Source organism: Vidua macroura, chromosome 4, assembly GCF_024509145.1.
Source record: "Vidua macroura isolate BioBank_ID:100142 chromosome 4, ASM2450914v1, whole genome shotgun sequence".
In the NCBI taxonomy this organism is placed as follows: Eukaryota; Metazoa; Chordata; class Aves; order Passeriformes; family Viduidae; genus Vidua; species Vidua macroura.
This window is the reverse complement of record NC_071574.1, coordinates 41,860,839-41,885,249: the sequence shown is the minus strand read 5'-3', so window position 1 is coordinate 41,885,249 and position 24,411 is coordinate 41,860,839. Positions and strand designations below refer to the sequence as shown.

At 40.8% G+C, this 24,411-nt stretch overlaps 1 protein-coding gene across 1 annotated transcript in view; it reads left to right on the top strand.

The window, feature by feature from the left end:
* The first annotated feature begins 1,581 nt into the window (after positions 1 to 1,581).
* The window catches only part of ACSL1 (acyl-CoA synthetase long chain family member 1), a 37,817-nt gene continuing 14,987 nt past the window's right edge, over positions 1,582 to 24,411 (top strand). The window contains exons 1-7 of the mRNA XM_053976087.1: positions 1,582 to 1,620; positions 10,497 to 10,724; positions 16,647 to 16,761; positions 17,126 to 17,190; positions 18,420 to 18,521; positions 22,084 to 22,183; positions 22,351 to 22,529. Of these exons, the coding sequence (XP_053832062.1) occupies positions 10,530 to 10,724; positions 16,647 to 16,761; positions 17,126 to 17,190; positions 18,420 to 18,521; positions 22,084 to 22,183; positions 22,351 to 22,529 (756 nt within the window). The 5' untranslated portion in view covers positions 1,582 to 1,620; positions 10,497 to 10,529. The remainder of the gene's footprint in view (positions 1,621 to 10,496; positions 10,725 to 16,646; positions 16,762 to 17,125; positions 17,191 to 18,419; positions 18,522 to 22,083; positions 22,184 to 22,350; positions 22,530 to 24,411) is intronic.

Sequence of the window (24,411 nt, the reverse complement as noted above, 5' to 3'; positions counted from 1 at the left end):
GAGACAGTACTTGCCTTTATGTAAAATAAAAGTACCTCCAGTAATTTATAGAGTACTTTATATGTGTGTGTGTGTGTATATATATATGAAAGTGTACAGCCTTAACACCCCTACACACACTTAAAATAAATAATACCCAGGAAACATTGGGAAATTATGGCAATACAGAATGTGCAACATAGTGGGACTTTGACATGTGAGTTGATGATTTACATGTCTAATGGACTGATGCAGCACATAGCCAAACCAAAACCAGTTGAGGTAACTTAATTGCCATCCAGAGGGGCCTGGACAGACTTGAGAGGTGGAGCCATAAACCTCATAGAGCTCAACGAGGCCAAGTATAAAGTCCTACACCTGGGTTGGGGTGATCCCAAGCATGAATACAGGCTGGGCAGAGAACAGAGGTGTAGCCCTGGGGAGATGGACTTGGGGGTGTTGGTGGATGAGAGGCTGGACATGGGCCAGCAAATGCACACTTGCAGCCTAGAAAACCAAAGGTGTCCTGGGCTGCATCAAAAGGAGTGTGGCCAGCAGGGCATGGGACAGGATTCTGTCGCTGCACTGCTCTCATGAGAGACCATGTGGAATACTACATCCAGCTCTGGGGTCCCAAGCACATGATGGACATGAACATCCTCAAGCAGGTCCAGAGGAGGGCCATGATGATCAGGAGCACCTCTCCTGTGAAGACAGGCTGAAGGAGCTGGGGTTGTTTAGCCTAGAGAAGTCTCTGGAGAAACAGTACAGCAGCCTTCCAAGATCTGAAGGGGTCTGCAGGACAGCTGGAGAGGGAATTTTTACTCGAGCATTTAGTGATAGGAAAAGAGGTTATGGCTTTTAAAATGAAAGAGGGTGGGTTTAGATTAGATCTGAACAAGAAATTCTTTGCTATGAGAGTTATGAGACATGAGAACATGTTGCCTGGCAAAGCTGTAGATTCTATGTCTCTGGAAATGTTCAAGGCCAAGGTGGATGAGGCTTTGTGCAGCCTGGTTTAGTGAAAGGTGGCCCTGCCCATGGCAGAAGCATTGGAACTAGACGATTGTTAAGGTTCCTTCCAAACCAAACCACTCTTTGATTCTGTGATAACTATCAGGGTCCTGATAAAGCCCCAGCTGCCTCAATATGCCCCTCAAATTCACAGCACCTCACAAAAAAAAGTTTGGCAGAGGTAAGCAAGGAATTGCAACAAGGTCGCCAACATATGTCCTTTTAGCATATTTATACCGGCTGCAGATGTCCTTTCGGAAGCCGTAGGAAAGCCCTTGCTTTGCAAGCTGGCACCTCAGACCTTTAAGGTGTTAAGTGGCAGTAGTGCCAGTGCTCCTCGCAGCTCCCTGTGCATCCCTGTCATTTGTGCCCGCGCAGTACAACATTTCCCCGCGGGTTTGTGTGAGTTACTGTGGGCAGGGGCAAGGGAAGGGGGAAGGACGGGAGACGGACACGGAGAAGGCCGAGCCGCAGCCCCCGCCGGGCGGCGCGGGCGGGCGGAGGAGGAGGCGGAGGCGGCGGAGGCGGCGGAGGCGGGCTCGGCACACGCCGCTCCCGCCGTGCTCGGCTTAAATAGGGCGGCGCCGAGGAGACGCGCACAGCCGTGGTCGCTGCTGCTGCCGGGAGGTGAGCGGGGTTCGGGGGTACTGCTGCCGTCGGGGCCGGGGACCGTCAGGAACTCGCCACCGAGGGAGCTGGCTGGGCCTGCCGGAGCGGCCGCCGCGGGGCTGGGGTGGTCTGCGCGGCCGCTGTCACCGCGGGGCCGGCCGGACCCGTCCCATCCTGCCGCCGGTCCCTGTAGGCTGTTCTCGCGGGGCCGCGGGGCTTTCCTTCCCGGCCCGCAGTGGGATCAGCGTCCCCCGGAGCCGGCTCGGCTTCCCCTCGCACAAAAGCCTTCAGGAAAGCGTGGCTGTCTGTGTCCGGCCTCCCCCCGGCGCTGCGGCAGCTCGGGCTGGCCGGGCATTGTTCGGCGCCGGCGCTGCCCTCCAGCCCGGCTCGGCTCGGCCTGGCGCGGGCGAGCGGCTCGGCCGGGCCGAGCAGCAGGTAGCGGGCTGGGCAGCGCGGTGCTGCCTGCTGAGCCCGGGGCTTCACGTTCGTTTCGCTGCCGGACTTTGCCTTCAAGTAGGTTGTTCTTTCAGGCGTGAATGCAGCATGTACTTGATGCAGCTTTTTTTTTCCTTCCTTTGAAGCAGCTTAGAGTGCGTATGGAAATGCAGCGTGAGCCAAACTGGCCTAAAATGGAAGGTTGAGTGGCTTTGACTTTGCAGGCCTCCTCTGCTGCTAGGTAGGACTTGCAGTGCTACAGCACAGAGATTTAACCTGGTTACCCGACACTTTTGTTCTAGGATGCATACATTTCTTGTTCCTGTTGAACAGGAATTACAACACTTGAAGCCTTCTGAATTTCTAAACGGCATGGCTGTTAGCTGTCTGGAGTATTAGGGACACCCTCTTGGGCTATGTAATCTAAACATATGCCTCACTTGGGTTAGCATCTGAGATATGATGGTGAGGTTCTGTGATAGGAAAGAACAGACCTCATCCATGTGGTGTTAATAGATTTCCTTTTCCATCTGCATTGCTTTACAGGGAATCATGCACTCTCCTGAGCCTGGTCAGGAAAGTTTATTATTGCCTTTTTGCTTTGGAACATGCTCTCAAACTCACAAGCTGAGATTTCACAGCCCCAGGATTTGGATCAGATTTCTTGCATCAAGAAATTGAATATAAGAGGGCATTGAGTTTACTGAAAAATACCTTTCTCTTCCTCTTGCAACAATAGCAGTATTAATAATGCAAAAACTGATACATAGAGTTCCTCATGGACTCTTGCTGTTACTGCCTTTTTAAAGTTTAAGGGTATGTAGCTTGCTTGTATTGGGATGGGGAAACATTTGAAAGATGGCTGATGGAAAAAATCTAAAGCTTGTCATTATAAGTAGTTGTTGTGTGTAGTGTTATCAATTCAAGGTCTTAAGCAAACAGCCTTAGCCTAGTCTGAGGATTACATGAGTACGATGAATTTGCAAAGGTAGCTTCTAAATTTGGTAGGTGTTGTTTTCTACAACTTGGCTGATGTGAGGTTGCAAGCAAGTCTTCAGGTTTAGAGAAGGAAACCCCTAAGTAGCCTTTTGCTTCAAGGATGAGTACAAGGTTTATATTGGTAGAACAAACAAAACCAGCAATTTATAGTGGATGGTAAGACAACTTTGAAGTATTTTTGTGGTTAAGTGACTTGCCTGTTTTTTGAGCAAAGTCTGTGTGGCTGGTTCTCCGATCTCCTTGCTTCACTAGAAAGGAATACTTCATGAGGTTTTTGGGAGGAGGCAGAGGTGGGTTGTACCTTACCTGTTTTGTGTGTGTTGCTCTCCAGTGGGGCAGAGTAAAAGGTTCCTTTTCTCTTTCTTATTCTTCCAAGAAAACACCACTTTTACTAATGTGAACAACAGAAGGTAATAATAGATTTTTGTGTTTTGCTTTTCTTGATAATATGGTTGATATAATGAGGTAGACTGAAGAAAACTAATGGCATGAAATTTTTTGAATGTGCAGCAGAGACAAGAGGTGTTCTGGCCCAAGGGATACATTGCTTGATAAATTTGGCTTCTGTCAGTCTTTTGAAGAGACTGCCTGCCATATCCTGCTTTCCTGCTATGCTAAATTAAAAGTTCAGATACGTTAAATATTTCACTATGGTAAATATAACCAGTGGTAACTCCCTAGAAATCTTTACAAGTAAGAGGGGTGATGGTTTATTCATTGGTGAATGGTTTTGTGGAGGAGTTTACAATGCTGCGTGGCTCAGGGAAGCTCCGCTGTACAGTGTTGACCTTTACAGCCTGTAGGCTGAACCCTGCCTGCGGATGTGGGGCTTGCATTTCCGCAGATCCCACCTGACTCCTGAAACAAGGATACTTGATAGCATAAGGCTTCTGCTCTCTTGCTGCCTTTCATGTTGAGAGTTACTCATCTACGCAGGGTAAAATATGATTCCCTACCCCTGGCAGGGAGTTTGAAGCTAGATAATCTTTAAGGTCTTTTTCAAACCAAACCATTCTATGATAGTAAAATACTTTTTTTGGTTAGGATTTGAATCTTAGTAATACTGGTAGTTTGCTCAAAACTGATTGAAAACAGCTTGCATGATTTTATAGAGATGTAGAGGAAAAATGGATTTTGCTTTTGTAATTTAGCCATTTAAGTGCTATAGCAGAAGTGCACAATGTCCTATTTCCAGAAGAGGATTTCTCCCTTGTTTTATGAATTACTGTTCTTGAACCCAGAACTCAAGCTTTTTAGTTTGATACTGCATGTGCCATGTTTTGGAAATTTGACTTCTGCAGTCAGACTGAAATAATAGCTTGGTAAGATTGAATTTGTTTCCTAGGAAAGCAAGAAGAAGAAAATGCTTACTATCACTGACTCGGAGTAGATGCAGGCATACTTTAATGCCTGTGGTCAGAAGATTGTTCTGTTAGCCATACTATTTTTTGGGCTGCTGGTGTTGGGAGGTCACTCAGTGAACCTGTTGCTTCTCATAAGTACTTACTGATCTTCCAGTCTCAGTGTGTTAAGGGTTATTTTTTCTGTAACAGCCTACTGGATGTAAACCCTATCTAGTGCAGTGCAATGGGGCTTAGTGTGCCTGACCCAGGTTGCTTTCTGCAAGAGTTCAGGTATCAGAAGTATGAGCGAGAAACTCCTTCTCACAGAGTCTCAAGTGAACACTTAAACCATGTGTTAGCTTGATATTGCATACTGGGCTTTGTGAATAGTAGCCTTTTCCTGGGAGGAGTAGAATGAATAAGTTAGTATGATCTACTCAAGCTGAGTAGATGATACCGCAAAAAAGCAGTTTGGTTCTGTAGCGTGGTTTTCATCTAAATGGCGTTTGGAATGACACTAGATTGACAGAGTAGTGCCATGATGTATTTGCAAATCAGAGTTGCAGGGATGCAATTCTAATGGATAGCAGTGTAAGCTGAAAAAGAAATATTTGCAGGCATCTTGTGTGGTTTTTGGAGATGAGAAACCAGTAAGACTGCTTAGTGCCATGTTGTGTATGTGTAGGCATGGATTAAAGATAACTTAAATCATTCTCTGAATGATTCTGAACTCTGAATCATTCTCAATCATTCTCTGAAAGGTTTTATCAGTAAGTGTTGGTTTTCCTTTATACAGGGTTACCAAATGTTGTTGGAGGACTATAATTGCACAAAAGGCATTGAGCAGATTCTTGTCACGTGTTTCAACTCCTGAACTTGAATAAACTCCAGTGACCTCACCAGTGTGCACTGAAATTACTTACTGGACATCACTGAGAGGCAAGAATCCAGGTGGAGTTCTACTTGCTTGCAAGGGGACTAATGCCAAATGTCGGAGGACAGGCCTGTGACTTTCCTTGATGTGAACAAAACCATGACACACCAGTTTCAGATCTAGTGCTCCTTAAAGGTTGTGGCAGAAGCTTTAACTTTGGTTGCACTTTATGGAGTGACTGTGTCCTAACTTATGGGTCTGAATCCAGCTTGTAGGTTGTTTCCCTCCAGTTCTGCCTTGTCCCAAACACAGGAACAGAAGCTGAACCAGTAGAGGCAACTTATACCCCAGTGCATGATGCCCTGCTGAGAGCCTGACTTAGGGAGCTGGAGAGGAATTGGATGTGAGGTGTGAATATTAAGGACCTGGTGGTTCCTCCTGCCTGGGATGTGTCCCTTATTAACAGTTCTCTAGTTCTTTCCTCTTCACTCTTGCAGGAAGGTAAATATTTACTGCTTTAAAAGGAAGGTTTATAGCTCTCATGGTTGGCTGGTGAGCTAGCTGATTTTTGGGTAAGATTTTGTTCTTGTTTTTTCTTTTTTTAAGTTGGGGCGGGGTCAAGGGGTGAGGCAGAGGTGGTGGTGAGGAGGTCATAGTAGTGGATTAGACAGTTCAATGTATTTAGTTTGTTCAGACAAATCTTCTCTGGCGGAGGAGTCATATATGACTTCTCATATATGACCTGACAGGTTGCACCACAGTAGGCATCTTGCTGTCCTATTTGTTTTACAGAGCTTAAACTGGGATTTCTCCTTTAGGTCTCAAATACCAAAGCTCCTTTGCTGTGTCTTGAAGGTGGTTATGGTTTGTTTGCTGGTTAGTTTGGCTATGTTACAGGTGTTTGCAAGACCTCAGTCAGATTCCCCTCTGACTGCAGGACAGGCAGAAAATCCTGTGAGGACTTGTAAGCAGTGTTTACAGTTTTGTGATTATTGTGTAGTATTACATTAGTCCACCCTCTTCCCCAGCTGTGCTGTTGTGTTTCCTTCTGGGAGTTAATGGCAATCTGGTCATTGAGATGAGAGTTGATCTAGTTGAGAACTAGCATCACGAATAATATAGAAAGATGGTGTTTGCCAGATCACCTCCCTTGTGACTGTCTGACTGGTGTGGAAAGGGTTGTGCAAGCATGCTACCTAGGACAGGTTGGACTGACTCAAATTTAAGGTGACTGTCAATGCACTGTGAGATTAGGATTATATATCCTATTCAGACAAAAGGATTTCTCAGGTTAATAGCCAAACCTATTTGTTCTACCTGTTTTTTATACATAATAAAGGGCCTAGGACATGATTCTGCACTTGCTCTTTCAAAGGCTGAGTGGAGAAAGGCTTAAGGAAAAAATTAGATCCGTGGGAGCTGTGCAGTGTAACCCGTAAGAGTAAGAAAAAAACAGACTGCAGTGGCAGGTAGCTGTCAGGACAACTCCAAGGTATGTGGGTGGCTGGTTCCCCGTTTCAGCATATCATAGTGAAAACATCTTAGTGCTATATTGTTCATTATAAGAGGCGACTTCTCCTGTAGATTTCTTCTCCTTGCAAGAGGCTGTAGAAATAATACAGTCGGTTCTTTTACACCATGTGATGGACCTGCTTTTATGGCAGTGCTAGTGTGTTGTTTATCTAAATACTAGAACAGAGAGAAAGAAAGGCCATTGGTTCTTGGGGTTGTTTTCTTTGCAAAACAGAAGCTGGTGGCTGCTCTCCTGTTCTCTTCCGTTGCACTCGAACGATGTCTGGCTATGGATAGACAATAGGCAGGCTGCTGCCCTCTGTAAATAGACCATTGTACGCCCAGAGTAGGAGCAGCAAAGAACGGCAGAGCCCTGCCAACTTGGGTCATTGCCTTGAGATACTGGCTGTGCTGTAAAGAATGAGTCTTGGGTGCTGCAGGGTGGGTGGGTGTGTGTGTGAGCAGAGAGAGCTGGCTTTGTCTGAAACTTACGGAACTCCTTAGCTAAATTGATACGATGAGTTCAGAGGGATACCTTTTTGGGCTGCACTGGGGGAACTGTTTCTCTGGAGGTGGTCAAGACAGATAGTTGTCTCTGAATCAGTTTTACCTCGTTACCCAAACTGCTTTCCCTCCGGTCTTTTAGAAAAAAAGACCAAGGTCTACTGATTGCATTGAGGAAAAAAGTGCTTTTGACCTCAAATGTCAATTCTGCTCTTTCCCCCCCTACATGTAGCAATCTGAGTATTACAGACTGGTACTTTTCATTTGGCATATCCTTCCTTTTGGTCTTCAGCTGTGTCTCACACTGTTTGAGTCTGTCCCTTGTGTTCCAGATCCTGCTTGGTAAGAAGGAATTGCAGGACTAGAATTTGTGAAGAGAGCATGGCTTTTTTTTACTTGTCTTGAGTGAGCAAACTTAGCTGGGCCCTTCCTTGAGGAAAACAACTGAAAGCTAGATGTAAGCTCCACTGTGAAGATCTTTATCTCAGTGTGAAGGCTCTAAACCATTCTTCTTGGTCATGATAAAAACCCAGGATGTCTGATATTGGAACATGAGCCAACTAAATACTGAGATGACTTGAAGGCTGGAAGGCATTGAAGTCTCTTTTCTTGATGGGGTGTATTTGGATGCATATGTTAAGAATGCGAATTTATTGTCTTGGTTACACTTGGCTTTGCCCTAAATGCAGAAGACAAGAGCTCATATGACTTAACAGATAGTGTTAAAGTTTGGAATTGCTTAGTCTTTTTGTGGATGAGGCAGAAGGTATAATAAGATATTATCTCAATATAAACATAAGCAGCAAAAAGTTTTATCATTGTGTACCTGATAACTTGTGGTATAACTGCTCAAGAAAAGTTTTATATTGCAGGCTTCCCTAGAAACAACTGGTCAAGGAAATTAAAAGCAGAGGTGTTCATTTCTTCTCTTCGCCTAGGCTGAAATCATAGCCGATCCTTGACTATAATGGGACTCTTGTGTGAATTAAATGATGTTTACTTCAGTTCTTGTTACCTGTAAAGTCATCACAGCCTTTTGAGTAACTTAAATTACATTGCATTCCTAAATCATGGTGTGTGTGCAGGACACTTCATGACTAATGCAGACAGGAAAGCAATTTCAAAAGTCAAAGGTGCTCCTTGTGGAGCTTGAGGAAAGAGCTATGCTTGCTCTTGGCCATTAGCTGCATCATAGACCCTCGTGTCTAGTTTCATAAGATGGTGTCTATGATAAATGTGAAATTAACTTTTAAGTCCAGACTTCCTTGTTGGTGTATGAAGTTTTTTTATTCTTACTGTTCAGCTGTGTATAGTAATACTTAAGAAGTAGTTTTCACACCTGCAATGCTAATGAACATGATTAGGTACATAAAAAGCAACCACATGGTGATTGTAACTGTTAAGTCAATGACTGATTCCTTTTTCCAAAAAGGAAGATGAAGAGCTTGTTTATATATTCAGTTCATCTCTACCTTCTATTGCTACAGCCTGATGTGTTGTGGATTTTGATTATAGTTTGCTGTATATCACTGTGCAAATAACAAAAAGGCATTTCTGTAGTGGCCCTGCACTGCCTGTCCGGCTGATGCAGCCCTGTGCCCTAAGGCTATGGCAGAAAAGTGTGGGGGAGAGAGAGCAGTGCCTGCTGGCTTGGGATTACTCTATGGTCTAGGACTGTTCCAGAGATGGAACTTGACTCCATCCTGACTGCCCCCATTCATGACCTTGCTTCACCATGTCCTGTTAGCATTGTGAAAGCATGGGCCCTTTGAACTAATTTTATTACTATTTTGCTGTCTCTAGCAAGTCTTGTCCAAATACTGGTTAGATGTTTTGTGAACTAGACCACGTTTCTGTTGTTTGGTTGAATAACTGATTGCAGCAGTAAGGGTTTCAAGGTCAGACTGTAAACTAAGATTTTCCTGTAGAAATATGAAATGTTAACTGGGTATAGTTGATCTTAAAACTTACAAATGTAATTCTGCACGTTTGGGTTTGAGTCTCATATGTTGCCATCCTGCAGCGGTAGCATGATGTACAGTATGATTGTAGCTGTTAGCTACCTCCTTTGACATTCTCTAGGACCTTTGTTTAATTCTATTGTCTGTAGGAAATGGCTAGGACCTAAATTACCTAACTGAATACATCTTTGTTCTTCAAGCAAGCGGGACGGCGTTGCCAGCCGTCGCTGGGTGTCGGGCGGCCGTGCCGGTGTCGGGGCCCGCGGGCGCCCTTGAGCGCGGTGGGGTGAGCGCTGCCGGCTGCCATTGGCCCCGCGCGGGCCGGCTGCTCCCGCTCACCTCTCCCCCAGTGGGCATCGGCCGGGGGTTTGGCATGTGACAGACGTCCCGGGAGACCTTGGCTGTAGAGGAGAGCACCAGCTGAGCTGACTGCAATCCCTTTTTTTTTTTTTTTCTGCAGCTGGTTCTTGCTGTGGAATATCCGTGTCAGTGAGTGCTGGCAGGGAGCAGCCTCTTCCAGCTCTTCTTCTGTGCGAACGTGACAAATCAAATGTGCTTCCTGTGCTTGATTATATTGCTGCGTGCTGCTGCCGTGGGCCTCATTTGCCACTGCTTTAGTCTGCCTCATGACCAGAGAGAAATTACTGGCCTGGTGCTGGGAGAAATAGGAAATTTGCTAAGTACCATGGAGGAGCTATGGGAGGATATTGGCTTTGAAAGCAGCTTGCTGTACTGACCTTTCTGTGCGTGTCTGAAGGGAGAGTAGAAAAGAGTTTATTTTACTGGACTTAGGAAAGGAAAAAATGTGCTCCTGCTGTACTCCTATAGGATTGGAATACACTCTGTTACATGCAGGCGAGATAACGTATGTCCCTGCCCTTCATTCCCAGACTTCCCTCCTTGATGACTAACTGTTTAAACAATCTTACAGTACACCTACTCTACAAATACCTATTTTACTTTTGTGAAATTCTCTCCTTTAACAAAAAGTCTTTTTTTAAAAAAAATTTGAGTGCAGTCTCTGTTGAAAGCAATACTAAAACCCTGAAGAAATTCCCTCTTCTCAGCTCCACCTATTTTTCTAGAGTATGAACTAATAATTGCTTGCTTACTTAATTGCAGCACAGATATCTAAAGATATTGCCTGTCTAGTGGCAGATGGAGTTATTTTGACAGTAGGACAAAGCATACATCGCTGCCCTGCAGCAACAGTGAATCAAAAGCGGATTTCAGATTTTTTTGTGCAACTTTTTTTCATACCAACAGATTCCAGCATTAGAACAACTGCACTGAACTGCAATGCAAGCACATGAGTTGTTCAGATACCTACGAATGCCAGAACTTGGGGATGTCAGACAGTATGTGCGCACCCTTCCGACAAATACGCTGATGGGCTTCGGTGCTTTTGCAGCTCTCACTACCTACTGGTATGCAACAAGACCAAAAGCAATAAAACCACCATGTGATTTAGCAATGCAGTCTGTGGAAATAGAGGTAAGTGCCACTTGATGGATGCTGTAGTTCACTGAAATTTGAACCCTGAATGAAGTGTTGAGAGAGACCAAACACTTGATTTACATTAGGGTGTTTCTAAACCTGTAGTGTGGGGAGAATACATTTCTGAAATGTGGCTTGAAGTCATTATTTCGGCTTTCTGAATTTGAAAATCAACTTGAGGCCTGAGGAGATAACTATCACAGGAGAAGACGACTCTTCTGAGACTACTGAGCTTCTGATCTCACTAGTGACAAAACTTGTTCATATTAGAATTGGCACAGTGTAGTTTTCAATTCCTGGGCACATGATGACCTATTAAATTAGGTCTTGGGGTCAGAGTATGTATACTGGTGTATATACTGATTAGGCTAATAACTCTTCTTTTATTTTTAGTGTATAATAGCTGACACATGAGACTTTATATTGTGTTACAAGCATGAGGAGGGTACTAATTGTCCTCAGATGATCTGTGGAAAGAGATATTAGTCTGCCAAGAGATCCCAGCCATAGAGTAAGTTGAAATTAAACCAGCCACCTGCTAAACTCTGGATGTTAGCTTAGCTTTTGTCTTACACTTTTTAGAAGCAGAGTTACTTTTAGGTGATGGCTTTTAAAAAGTGAAGTCAAATAGAAAAAGAGTCTGAGTGGGAGAAACTGTTGCTTTGTGAGCAAATATAGACAACAGATTGCAAGGCTGGTGTTTTTTGGGGGTTGTGGTTTTATTGATTCTCTTGCTCACTACAGCATCAAATACTTATTCTTTCAAGAGTGTTCTCTTTCTTCAGGATAGACAAGGTGTTTTCTTCTTTTGAAGTAAGGGGAATTCTGGAAGGTTGTGATCTTTAAGGGAGATACAAAGTGTAGAATTGTAAAGCTGACAGCTTCTTGCCTTACTGATGATAGTCAGAGACTACTACTGTAGGTTTATATATATATATATATATATATACACATACACTTGGAACTGAAGTCTCCCTTTACACTACATTCTTTTGCATTGACAGACTGCATCTAGTTGTCCTGTATCAAATGAATTAACATGACTCTTGTGCTTAAGAGCAGATGTGACTACAAACTGATGTAAATCTAACGTGGCAGAGTTTGAAACTTACAGTAGGTCAGCTTCATGAACTCCAGCAAACTCCTGTCATTACTTCAAATTGGGCACTTTTTTCAATGTTTCATACTGTTGAGATTGAAGAATGACATATTAGTTGGCCCCTCCATTCACAGTTTATTTCCTAATAATTTCAGTGGAGCATACAGCAAGTTTATGGACACATCGTGTTACTGTAGCAAATAGTGGCCTGCTTCTAGAAGTATGCAAAAGGGAAACAAAAAATGCAGTCGCAATGTGATAATTGCTAAAAAAAGCCTATGTTCAAGCAACATGTAGAGTAACGGTCTAGAAGTTAGATGTCACTTCTTGGTGAGCTTTTCCAAGTCTTTCAGCAGATGTGTAGACAACAGGTAGAATAGTCTTGTAAACCAGCACATCTTGGCTGCTGGAATGAGCTAGCAGTGCTAGTTTTCCAGCTGTGGAGTGCCTCATTAGGCATTGTAAACTTCAGCAGATTTTTGGGGGACATTGCATTTTAAGATGGTAAAACAGTAGCTTTTAGCTGTCCATAATCCCATGACAAATGCTTGTTTGCTTGAGACTCTTGACAGCAGTCTCAGTTCACTGCCTCTACTTCAAGTTAAATTACTTGTCATTGCTGGATTCTGAGATTGAAATCATTGTTTGGTGGTATGAGACTTCACTAAGCTACTTAATGCATCATTGATCCAATTACACTAATTGGCTCTCTGATCAGAGCAAGATAGGTATAACAGTATTATTTTTCACTGCCTCTTTAGAAAATGTTTTAATGGACTAAATACTACTAAGACTTAAATGAAAAACACCGGAGTGTGTTAGCATGTTTTAGTGATAAGAGCTCAAACTTAGAGAACATCTTGAAATGTGTAAGATCTGTCCAGTTTTGTTTTCATTAAGGGTTGTATCTGAACTATTAATAATGTTTAAAATGGTAATCAAATGAGAATGTATGTTTTGAATCAAGTTAAGTGCTGTTGGAATTGCTACTCCTATAACAGTGACTTTATTACAGTGCTCAGGATTCAGGTTCTCACTACATTTTGCTTAAAATTTAACTTCATATCATCCATTTTCTTATATATATATGTTAAGATGGGTTGTCACTTCTACAGGGAAAAAAATCAAATACTGATCTGAAATTATGTCTAAACATTTTTTTCTTCCTGAACAATTTTAAAAGGCCTGAGTGGCTGCTCCAAAAGAGAAATGGCAGAAAGCAATGCCTCTTTGCTACTATTTTACTATCTAGTCTACCTGTTCATTTACAGAAAGAAATTTGAACTAGAAATAAGCTTCTACATAATTCTTATTTGTGACTTAACTTTGTTAGATGCCAAGGGAATGAGTGAGGTCATTGACTGGAGTAGGGTTTCTACATGTTCTGATACCATATCTTTATAACTTCATGTGGGAGAAAGAAGATCCATTTATTGTTGTTCCAGGTCACTTCCCATCTCTAAAAAGTTTTGAGGCCAGCATCCCATGACCCATTTTAACAATCCCTGGATGAGCAAAAAGGTTGCCCAGAGCCCCTGTCAGCCTGGCTTTGAACACTTCCAGGGATGTCATCCACATCTGGATCTGTCTGCCTGTAGATTGCATTCTTTCCACTGATGACTAACAGCTGAATGACTTTGGCTGCTGATTTTGTGTGCAGGTGTATGGCAGTCAAATATATTAAATCTTGCTTTAAAAACTTCTATTTGCCCCAGCTTACACTATACAGAAGAATAGGATAGATATAAATATTAAAATGTCAGTATTTTCTAGAAGTAAGACTGGATTTGACTGGCTTTTTTGTTCCCTTAAGAAAAGATATTTGAATATGGAGAGAAGTATTCAGCTCATGACAACTTTTAAAGTCTTCTTACATTCTTCTGATAGATTACCAGAATTCTATTGAGCCTTGTCTTTCAAGAATCACTTGATTACACATGTGCTTATCTCCCTATGAATGATCAGTTCTAGGTGCTGTATGCTTACTTAGGGAGTAGCGTGCTTAAACTTATATGGCTGGTTTGAAAACCCTGGTTTATACTACTTGCTGCTCAGAATAAGTATGTTGGTGACCTAAGCACCACTTGCTAGTATAATCTCCCCCTCAGGTAAAGGGAAATTTCTCTTGTCTCTGAGGCATGGTGGAGTCTACAGTATGTTTTGACATTACTGCTAATCCTAAGAAACCTGTGTCAACAAGAACCAAACTCATGGCTTGGACAAAAGCAGTTACTTTATATAACCTGAGTAGGCCTTGATAGAGTAATATATGCTCTGTTGTGGAATAAATCTGTTTCCTTCAGAGGCTGCTATTTTTAACCAGTGCCAAGGTTTTACTTAATGACTAGCACTTGATGTGCAGTAGGTTAATTTCCTGCAAGTCCCTGAGCTGCCGCAAGAGCTGCTTTACACAAGAAACTAGAATTTGTTCTCGAATTAATCAGATTTTATTGCCTGGCTGCTTTTAATAAGAACACTTATTAAAAACTGACAACCTTTTTGACTGCTTGTCCTTTTACTGGACAGATCTATTAGATGCCATTCAACTAACCTGGTGTGAAGTCAGTCAAACATTCCAGTCCTGGGATTCAGATACCTGGTGGTAATGACCAATGATTTTTAAACAAGCTTGCTGCAAACAGAACTTTCCCTCATATTGCACAAACATTCTGGATAAAGGACCATTTGGACTAGGTCTTAAAATAGCAGTTCTTGCTGCTTTCAAGCAAAATGTAGATGATAGTAGATGAGTAAGTTTAGACCTTGCATTATGCTCCTGGTTTGACCTTCAACATGTCTGGGAGTATTTCACTGCATCAATAATGTTGAAGTCCTTATGGCCTTCACACAAGGAGCTGGGTGTTTTTCAGAGAAACTTTTATTCTAAGACTGTTGAAAATCCAGTTAATTCTACTTTACTATAGGAAAAAGAACAAAGTAAGCAAAACTGAAAGTTGTTTGTTTCCCCTTACCAAAAACCTATAAGAACCAATGGGAAATTTTCAACAGCAGTCTGTTACAGTTTCTCTTTTTTTTCAGAAGGACAGTGCTGTCAGTCTTGTATCTAAGCAGTGTACTGTCTGGTAACTCATCTTCAAATTTGGTTAGTGCCTCAGGCCCTGAAAAAATTGCTTTTGTGGTGCTGTGTAATAGGGCATGTAAACAAAACAGTAGTAGTCCACATGAGGAGAAACAAATACTTCTTGACTCTTGATGAGGAATGGCTTAGGCTATTGTATTTCACCTGATGTAGGAATTATAGCACATCAGATATGGTACATGTGATACATTGCACTTGTTGATGTTACCTGTGGCCATGGTAACAAACTACATTGTGTGATCTTTCTTAGATTAGCTCCAGAGTGGCAACACTGGGAAAATCTGTAAGATTACCTTGATTACCCAAGATCTGAGAACCCAGTGAAATAAAGCAAGCAGTCTTGCTGTTCTTTCCAGGCAGAGACATGTACTAGTGATCTGTTAATTTCCTGTAGAGTAGATGTTGGTCTGAGAGCAAGTATACTCCTGAATTTCTGATGTTATGAAGTTTTAGAGGTAAGCCACTCATTAACTTGTTCTGGGTCATGTTCACAGTGTACGTTTCTGCTTACTGTCAAAGGAGTGGCAAGCACTGCATTACTCATACTGTTTTGCTAAAACAAGTTAGGCTTGTTTTAGTGTAAAAATATATTTTCCTCTCTGTGCCTTTTATGTGCTAGCTGATTTCTATAGACATGTGTAATATGACACCTGTACATAAACCTGTATTTATGTAGCTTATACATGAACAGGGGATGTCTGGTCTTCCAGGATACTTAGACAATAGGAGAAGAACCTATAACTATATATGAACATATTTTAGTTGTGGATGATAGACTAACTAAATCTGTGCCTGAATTGTCTAGGGCTTGAGTTTCTGAAAGAGCCAGAAATTGATTATGCTGATAGAGAAAATCTTACACAGTGTTTAGTCAAGACTCTGTTTAACCAGCTGGGCTGTTCCTGATAAGAACTTGCTTGTAGGTGTCTATCATCATAACAGGACTAATTAACAACTGTGGCCTAATAGTAATTGCATAATTGTAGTTTGTGAAACTTGATTGCTCTCTATAAAATGAGATTATTTAATTGGTCACTCTGAAGAAGGCAGTGTTAAGTCTGGACTACTAAATTCTTGTATTGACTTCCAATTTTAGCTTATCTAAGTGCTCAACAGCTAAAAAATGGTGATTTTAACTTTCAAGATAGTATTGTCTTGACTGCATTTAAATAAATCAGGAAGAAACCCTTTTTTGTAAGATGTAGCTTTTAATTGGATTAAAGGACTCTATCTGGAACAGAATATTTTGCTAATGAGAACACTTGTTCAGGCTGTTGGTGACCATGCTTAAAATCATTTAGGGTTTGAAACCACATACTGAAGTGTGATTGTGTTCTGTAATCTTAATTAGAAAAATATATTGGGATATATTAGTATTCTGTCTAGACAGCTCTGAGGTTGTATTTAGAAAGCTTGATGAAATTAATTATGGTCTATATTGCACCAATAGAGTAAAATATTTCTTAAGAAAGTGTTTTTGACAAAATGCCCCTTGCTAGTCTTTACTATTCTCATTTGTTATGTGCTATCATAGGTAGCTGAGGAATAAGATTTTGCCTGGCAGATTTTTGGTAATGTAGGGAGCAGTTTGATTCTTGAAACAATATCCCAGAAAACCTTGCATAGTTCTCAAGTTCTTTAAAGAAGAATATTCCTTCAAGCAATTCCCATTCATTTACAGCCAACAAGGGTGTCTAACCTTTCCAATTGCTTTTCTTAGGGCAGTGAGCATGCTCGAAGGTCCTCTCTTCTCAGCAGCGATGAACTGTTGTCATACTACTATGATGATGTGAGAACAGTTTATGATATTTTCCAAAGGGGTTTACAAGTATCAAGTAAGTCTGAAATTAAAGATAATATTTTAATTATGTCAAGAACTACATATTTGAACTCTTTTGAAATGCAGCTGGGCATAGGGAGCTGTCTGGCAATATGCTGAATGTATTGGATGTGAATTTTCTTGAGGACAAATTAAACTGTTATTTTGTGAAACAGTTCTGTGAATAAATTCAGTGCTGTATTCCTTGGCCTAAACCTACTTTATTGCCTCTGTCCTTTCTCAGCTTCCTTCCCTGCACCTCTGAAAAAACCCCATTTGTCATCTGAAAGTGTCTGCTGTAAATCTAGAGGCTTAATACCAAGAGTGGTGTCAGGACAGAGGAGTTTGGGGTGAATTTTGAGTAACTTTTTTTTTTCTAGATAATGGTCCATGTCTTGGTGTTAGAAAACCAAACCAGCCATATGAATGGATCTCCTATAAAGAGGTAAGTAGTCTCTTAGTGCTAGACTTGCTTTTGCTTGCTGAGGCCATTGATACAACATACAGTAATGTGATATAACAAATTTTAATTATTTGTTTTAAAGTAGTGGCAGAATATTGCAGAAAGGTTCTAGTTCCTATTACAGTGTTTTAAAGGAACAGCCTTAAATATGTGCAAGGGAGAGAAAAAAGAGCACCTCCCACACTTGTTTCGTGAACCCCAAAAAAATCTGAAACAAAATTGTTATCTTGGCATCTCAATGCTGAATTGTTTAGAACTTAGGTGCAGCAGCTTTGAAGTAATGTTCAGGGGCTCAGACTGTGCTTGCTTCCAAGAGGCACATCTTTACACTAGGAGAAGTTCTGTCTGAGTGTTGTTTGGGCATCCTGACACCTTTTCTCCATAGTCTGAATGATGGTTGTATAGGGTGCTAGCAGATCTGCTTCTAACTAGCAGCATGCTGCTTCTTGATCCCTGAAAATATCTGTATTCAGATCTCCATTAACAGCTGTGCACACTTAGGTTGTTCCTGATTTAATCAGTTGGTCTTCAAATTTGCATAAACCTTGCCTATTGCATACTGTTAAGGTCATTAAACACCTTCTGTGTGTAACAGACCTCACTTTTTTTCCCAAGGTGACTTTGCTGCAAGTTTGTTAGGTGCAACCTCTTTTATTAAAGCTTTGCTTTTGGGGTCATGTGACTAACATGGTTTCGAGTCATGTGCTATATAGAAAGAATTTAGAAAATTGCCTTCCCAAGCTTGGTTAATAGAACTAAGCAGGTTTTGCCTCCTTGTTCTCTTGCTTTTTGAAGGGAGAAATGCTATGCCCAAAGGCACTGAATGAAGTAAAAGGAGGGTGTATGTAATGCCTGTGATTAAACAGAAATATTATGTTTAATCGTTCCAGGGTCACTTCTTGGGTTTAACACAGATACAGAAAAACAGCATTTTCTGTGTTTGTGTGCTGAACTTCTAAACTTATACTTAATACTTTCATGTCTGACTGGATCAAGTGTTTCTTCTGCTGCATATTGAGTGCGAGTGTAATAATTACAATCAGTGCCATGTAATGGCACTGCAGTGTTTAGGTTATCAGAGTCACAGAGGGCATCCAAAATAGCCTAAAAAACTTCTCTCACATTTATACCAATTAATACTTGTTGAGGAGAGTTAGCAATTATGAGCTTGCTCTTATTTTTTTTGTTCTCCCTCTTTTTTGTCCCTCCAGGTTTCAGACAGAGCTGAGTATGTGGGTTCTGCATTACTCCACCGAGGCTTCAAACCGTCCCATGTTCAGTATATAGGAATCTTTTCACAAAACAGACCTGAGGTAATTAAACTAACATTTTGTGTGTTTGTGGTCTGGCCATTACTAAAATGGCCTACTCCTTTATCTCTTGGCAGTGTACTTCCCTACTGAGAGCCCATCTGGTGTCAGAAAAAGCCTAAGGACGGACAGACCCATAGACATGGCACCTTTTAGCTAAGAACCAAAACTGGTAGTTGACACAATGGTTAATGTCATATATTGTTGTGTTTTGGTTGTTTTTTTTTTTTTTCTTAGAGCTAAATGCAGAAGGCTTGAGAGCAGAAAAAAAAATCAGGGAGTTCAGAAGAACTTAACTAATTATCTTGTTTCCATGTTATAGAGGTGGCTTGTTTAATAGGAAGTGAATATAGTTCTTAGTGAATGTAAACACTATTGGTTTCTCTTAAAAAGTAACACTGGAGAACCTAGATAGTTGAAAGTCTCAGGAAGTCACAAGGAGGTGTTTAAACTTTTAAAACACCAAGGAACACTTAGTGATTAAATATTTAGACAAAAATGTGTTAAGGTGATAATTCTGTTTCTTCCAGAGGCCCTGGGCAGAAAGATTCTGGGAGGGGAAAAGTGCTGCTGAAGGCAAAAATTGGAAATTTAATAAAAATGGGTAGAAAGAAAGACTGAAAGGGGCACAATTAAAAATCACCGGAGACAACTATGGGGATATTCAGGTTGATAGTGCCTATCCATTTTAACCCGTAAAGTGGTTCTAGATTGCCCTTTCTAAAAACATTATGAAATAATCAGTAAGTATATATTGTCTAGACTTGTTATTAAATCTGTTTAATAGGACTGAATTTCTCTAACCTAGGTTTGTGTTTAGTAGTTTGAGCTAGTTCAGTGTAAACCTATATTAAGACAGGGGACTGCTTGTTACCCTTTATCAAAAGGATGCTGTTCCTCTTGATTAAACACTCCCATTTGTGCTTACCATTATCATAGGACATTCACAGTTCTGACAGGGTTAGAAGGTCTATCAGTGTCTTGGTCTCTTGTTGTCACTAAAATGCAAGCTGTATGACCAGTGACTGGCTTCCTTATTTCTCTCTCAGCCTACACACTAAGAAACTCCCAAGCTTTTGGGTTTTCCTGATGAATTTCTATTTCTAATAGCTGTAGATTTATTTCTGTAATAAAGAAGGCTGGAATATATTCAGTTAGGAAGCTGTTAAATGACATGGAGCTACAGATTCTACAGTTTAGCTTCCTGTGCATACAACATGATGAACTGGAAGTAAAAAAGGGAGAGAGATTTTTCTGTTGTGCCAATTTGAATTGTTTCTTTATAGATCTATATGTGCAAGGTCTCTGCTGGGTTAGTGAATTTTGGAAGGAGAGCATGGAGTTTTGCTCTTGGATCACACAGATAAAATGCTTAAGTTGTATTGCTTGGAGCTGGGTCAGGAATGAGCTGAAAAGATTTGTTTAAACCAGCAATTTTGAATCTGGGGTTTTCCCTGCTCAAAACTACTGGATGGATGTTGTGACATCCCAGTCATAATTACTAATCCAGACAGAAGAATATGTGAAATTTTTTTTTGTGTGAAATTATTCACATTTGTTATTTCAGGGAACAACTGCTGGGGAAATCCCCTGATGGGGAAAATCCTAGCAAAACCAAAACTTGGATTTGTAAATAAAAGCATTACTTTCTTTGAGTTCCTGGAAAACAGTCATCTCTTCTGGAAATTGGAAGGTTTTTGTTTTGGATTGAGAGAAAATACAACAATTAAGTATGGCTTTCCCTAATAGAAGATCAGAACTGTGTCAGAAAAGAAGCTGAAAAGTCTGACTGTCTATATTTAGTACTAGTTGCTTGCTTGTGCTTTGAGAGGATTCGAGTGTCATGGTTTGATATTTACATTTACTCATAATTTTAGACGCAGAATGGAAAAAAGTGTCTTGGTAGCCCAGAAAATAAAGATGGCTGGTTGTACCATTGAAAATGATGTGCAAGAGTTGTTGGGGAGGCTGGAACAGGAAGCTTTTATTGCTGGGTGCAGCTTCTGAAGTCTTTGTAGTAGACCCCCCCCCACCCTATTAAAATAACTTCTAAACTTCTGGGTGCTGAACAGCAGCACAGCTGCACCCTTGTTACATTCCTGGAGAATGCTGTTTAGCAAGTGGACCCTTTCATGGCTATTATAAATGTGCCTGCTTAGACTTACCAATATGTGTAATGCCTTCATGAAAGTCTAGTTACCTGTTAGCTGGCTTTGTACTAGTTTTAGAAGAAGTCTTTTTGGACAAGAGGTGTACAACTTGCCCATTGCATGAATGCTGTCAGAAGAATTTCCTGTTTAAGGCTGTCTGAATCAATAGAATACTTTGGGAAACTGGCCCCTAATAAACAGTTTGTGAAACTGAGCTTTGGCAACTTAGTCTCTATTAGATATTTTATGGAATAATCAGCTGAGTCATGTTTAAACTTGTCATCATGTGGGGATGAGGTAACTGCTAGTCCTGAAAAGCCCTGGAAAGTGTAACAGTTTGAGGGAGGGGAAAGAAACACCCCTGTTAGTGCAAGTCTTGTTGAATTGTAAGTTCTGGTAAGTTTTAAAGATGCATGCTGTTTTGTTCCTGTCATTGGGACTGACTAAAGGTACTGAGAATTTTTGTCAGTCTTTGATGGGAAAATTAGAAATGTTCTAGTTCCACTCGCCTCTTCGTATGTCTGGAGGTTCCTATTTGAGAAGTTGCATGTTATTCTGTATTTTGGTGTAGCTGGTTGGTTACAAACTGCACCCAGGAGTTACTATCAGAAAAAAAAGAATTGTATTACTGTCTTACCTTGATGGTACTTGGGATGAAAATAGGCTGGCTGTAAAGCATAACTCAACACATCGTAAGGCTGCGACATTCATTGTGTTTATTGAGTACTATACTTGTTAGAGGGTATATCCTTCTTACTGCAGCTTGCAGGGATGTAATTGCATTTTTTAATAGAAGTGTTCATATTTGATTCCTATAAAGAAGAATGGTTAGTGTTGAGAAATGCTGAGAAACTTTCTGGGGCTGACTCTCCACAGGACTTTTACTTTAATTGCATGTGTTGCATGTCTGACCATCAAATGAGATGCACATAATGTAGGGGTAAAAATAGTATGTGTATATAAATGTAACATGTGGTCAAGACATAAGTGAGTCCTTCACTGATTCATGGTAATAAGGAAAGTTGAAACCTTTGCTTACCTCAATAACATAAAACTAATAAAAAATAATGTACTCTTGCTCAAAGCCTTTCTGTTAGTAGGTAAACTAAGGCGACAGTTAATGTTAACTGCTTTTTTCAAAAGTACTTAATACTACTTATAGGGATTGGGTTGATTTATATTGGAGTCTTTCCTATAGCTCTTTATTATTTGGGGATTTTTTTCTTCCTTCCACAGATAAAAATCAAGTAGGTCTTCAAAGTGCAAAAACAATACAAGCTGCCAGTTTTTAGAAAGACTTGTCCATGTGAGCTGTGTCCTATTAGTTTCCTTGTTAGATCTTAAAAATGAATCTTTCTTGGAGGTCTGTTGCAATAAGCAAAACGTAGTGATTTTTATCTCTTCTCTTTGTGCAGTGGGTAATCATTGAACAGGCATGCTATGCATTCTCCATGGTGGTGGTGCCACTGTATGATACACTGGGAGCTGAAGCTATTACATACATTGTGAACAAAGGTAGGACACTTTCAGTAGCTCAGCAATTGAATATATGGTGATAGAGCTGAGTGAGGGCAGAACTGTAGCCTTCTTCAGAAAAGCCTTCCATTGCAACATACTGAAGTATATATGGATCTAGTCTAAACTCAACTTGTCATGTTGATAATACAGTTCTTTTTCATCAGCTGACTTGTCATTGGTTTTCTGTGACAAACCTGACAAGGCCAAACTTCTGCTAACCAGTGTGGAAAAGGGAGAAACTCCAATACTCAACACCATTGTTATCATGGATTCTTTTGGTACGGATCTTGTGGAACGTGGTAAAAAGTGTGGTGTAGAAATCTTCAGCATGAGAGAAATAGAGGTAAGAATGCTTAACCTGCTTAACTGCTTTAATCGCGTTTACTCGCCATGGATTAGTTTCAAAATCCTTAACTATCTCTTGGATTGAAGTTTACACAAAAATACAAAAACAAAAATGGGAGGAAAACAACTTGCTAATGGGATTTCACAATGCTCAAAGTTTAAAAGTGGCTATGCCAAGATGACAGAATGAAAGCTTATTGACATAGTTCAGGACTGAACACTAGATCTGAGTGTTAAGGCTTGCCCATGTGAAGCATAATGTGATAATTATATACTGTGACTAATATTTCAGAAATTCTTATTTCAAGAGGAGCCTGTGTAGGTTTTGGTCTTGCAAAGAATGGCACTTTTCCCTGTACACTACAAGATGCTTTCTGGTGGAGAAGGAAAATGTCAGTCAGCTTCTTAGAGGATAAGAATTATGGTGATACAGGGGAATGAGCTTTCAGGCTTTGGAAGTAGAAATCATTTTAATTAACCACCTGATGTCAAGTCTTGGTTTTGCTTGTAGTTTTTGTCTGCATAGATCTCTTATGCAAGTTTATTTCATAACTTCACTCATTTGGAGAACCCTCTTCCAGGATCAAATTGCATGAAAGTGCATCTTTGCTCTGAGATTATGAAATAAGGTTTAGTCTGGTTCCAGCTGTAGTTCTGATGAAGGCTTGGCTTGCTAGACTTTGAGTCTCTCCAGATAAATGTGCTTGTCTTGTGCAGATGTCAGTAACTGGTGTGAAATGCCTCATTTCACTGAACTTGTTTTCATAGCAGTTACGACAGCTATGTTAACAGGGCCACCTTCTGGTAAAGATACAAAAATGTCAGCACACCTTCTTTCACAAGAAGATGGACTGGCAAGCTGGCCTCAGTAAGAGTGCCAGGGCTTAAAATGGGGCTAAAAATATGAAGTAGGGCTAGAGTTAAATGGCTTACAGTTCACTGGCCAAAGGGTTGGGTTAAGCTTGGAAAAAGAGTGGCCCAACTGTAAGTTGTTAGACTAAAATGAGATTCTTTCCTTGAGTTGAAGTGCAGTTTTTGACAGAGGAAGATGCTTTCCACTGGATCTTCTAGCTATGGAAAAACAAAACTGAGGGTAAATGTTGCTGTTTTACAAAAGATGTTTGTATGCTTAAGAAGTGATGTTCAGTAGTACTATATAGCTTTTATTTCATTAATGCAAACATCAAGTGTTAAGTAATAGGTGTTCCAAGAGCCTTTTGTTTCAATCGCTGACAAGAAGTTAGAGGCCAACTTAAATAATTGTAGTAGTTCTTCAGTGAACAGGAAAGTTTTGTCACTTGTTTTTTTTAAGGGGATATAGATTTATAGTGGGTCCTGAAAGGTAACTATGAGCTGTTTAGGAGTTTAGATTAGACTAGAATTACTGCTTCTAGCATTGAGTAGTTGTTTTCTGGAGTTCTGGCTTGAGCTTACCGCTTAGCTGTGCATGGGTTACATGAACTGTTCCTCTGTGTATGCCCTAGAAGCCATCAGCTTAGTTTCTGATGCCCAATATCTATATCTACCATGTGGTTACTTGTAGCTGAGTAACTGTGAATAAATGGCTCTTTAACAGGAAGAGATGGTGGAGTTTTGTTTTAAGAGACCAAAACAAGTGTCTGGAGACTTCAGCTGTATATTCAGTAAATCCCAGATTTTACTCAAAGCAGGTTGTAGGGAGGTACTGAGCTTGTAGTGGTACATGAAGTGGAGGTGCTGTTTTGAGCAGAGAGCTGTGTTGCCATAGTGGTGAATCTTTGCATAATGCACCCTTTCAAAAAGGCAAGCCTACAGGTATGGGAATGCTAACTGTATTTCCAGACATTCCCTTTGTCCTAAACCTTCTTGGGTAAATCTAAGAGGTACATAATACTAAAGAA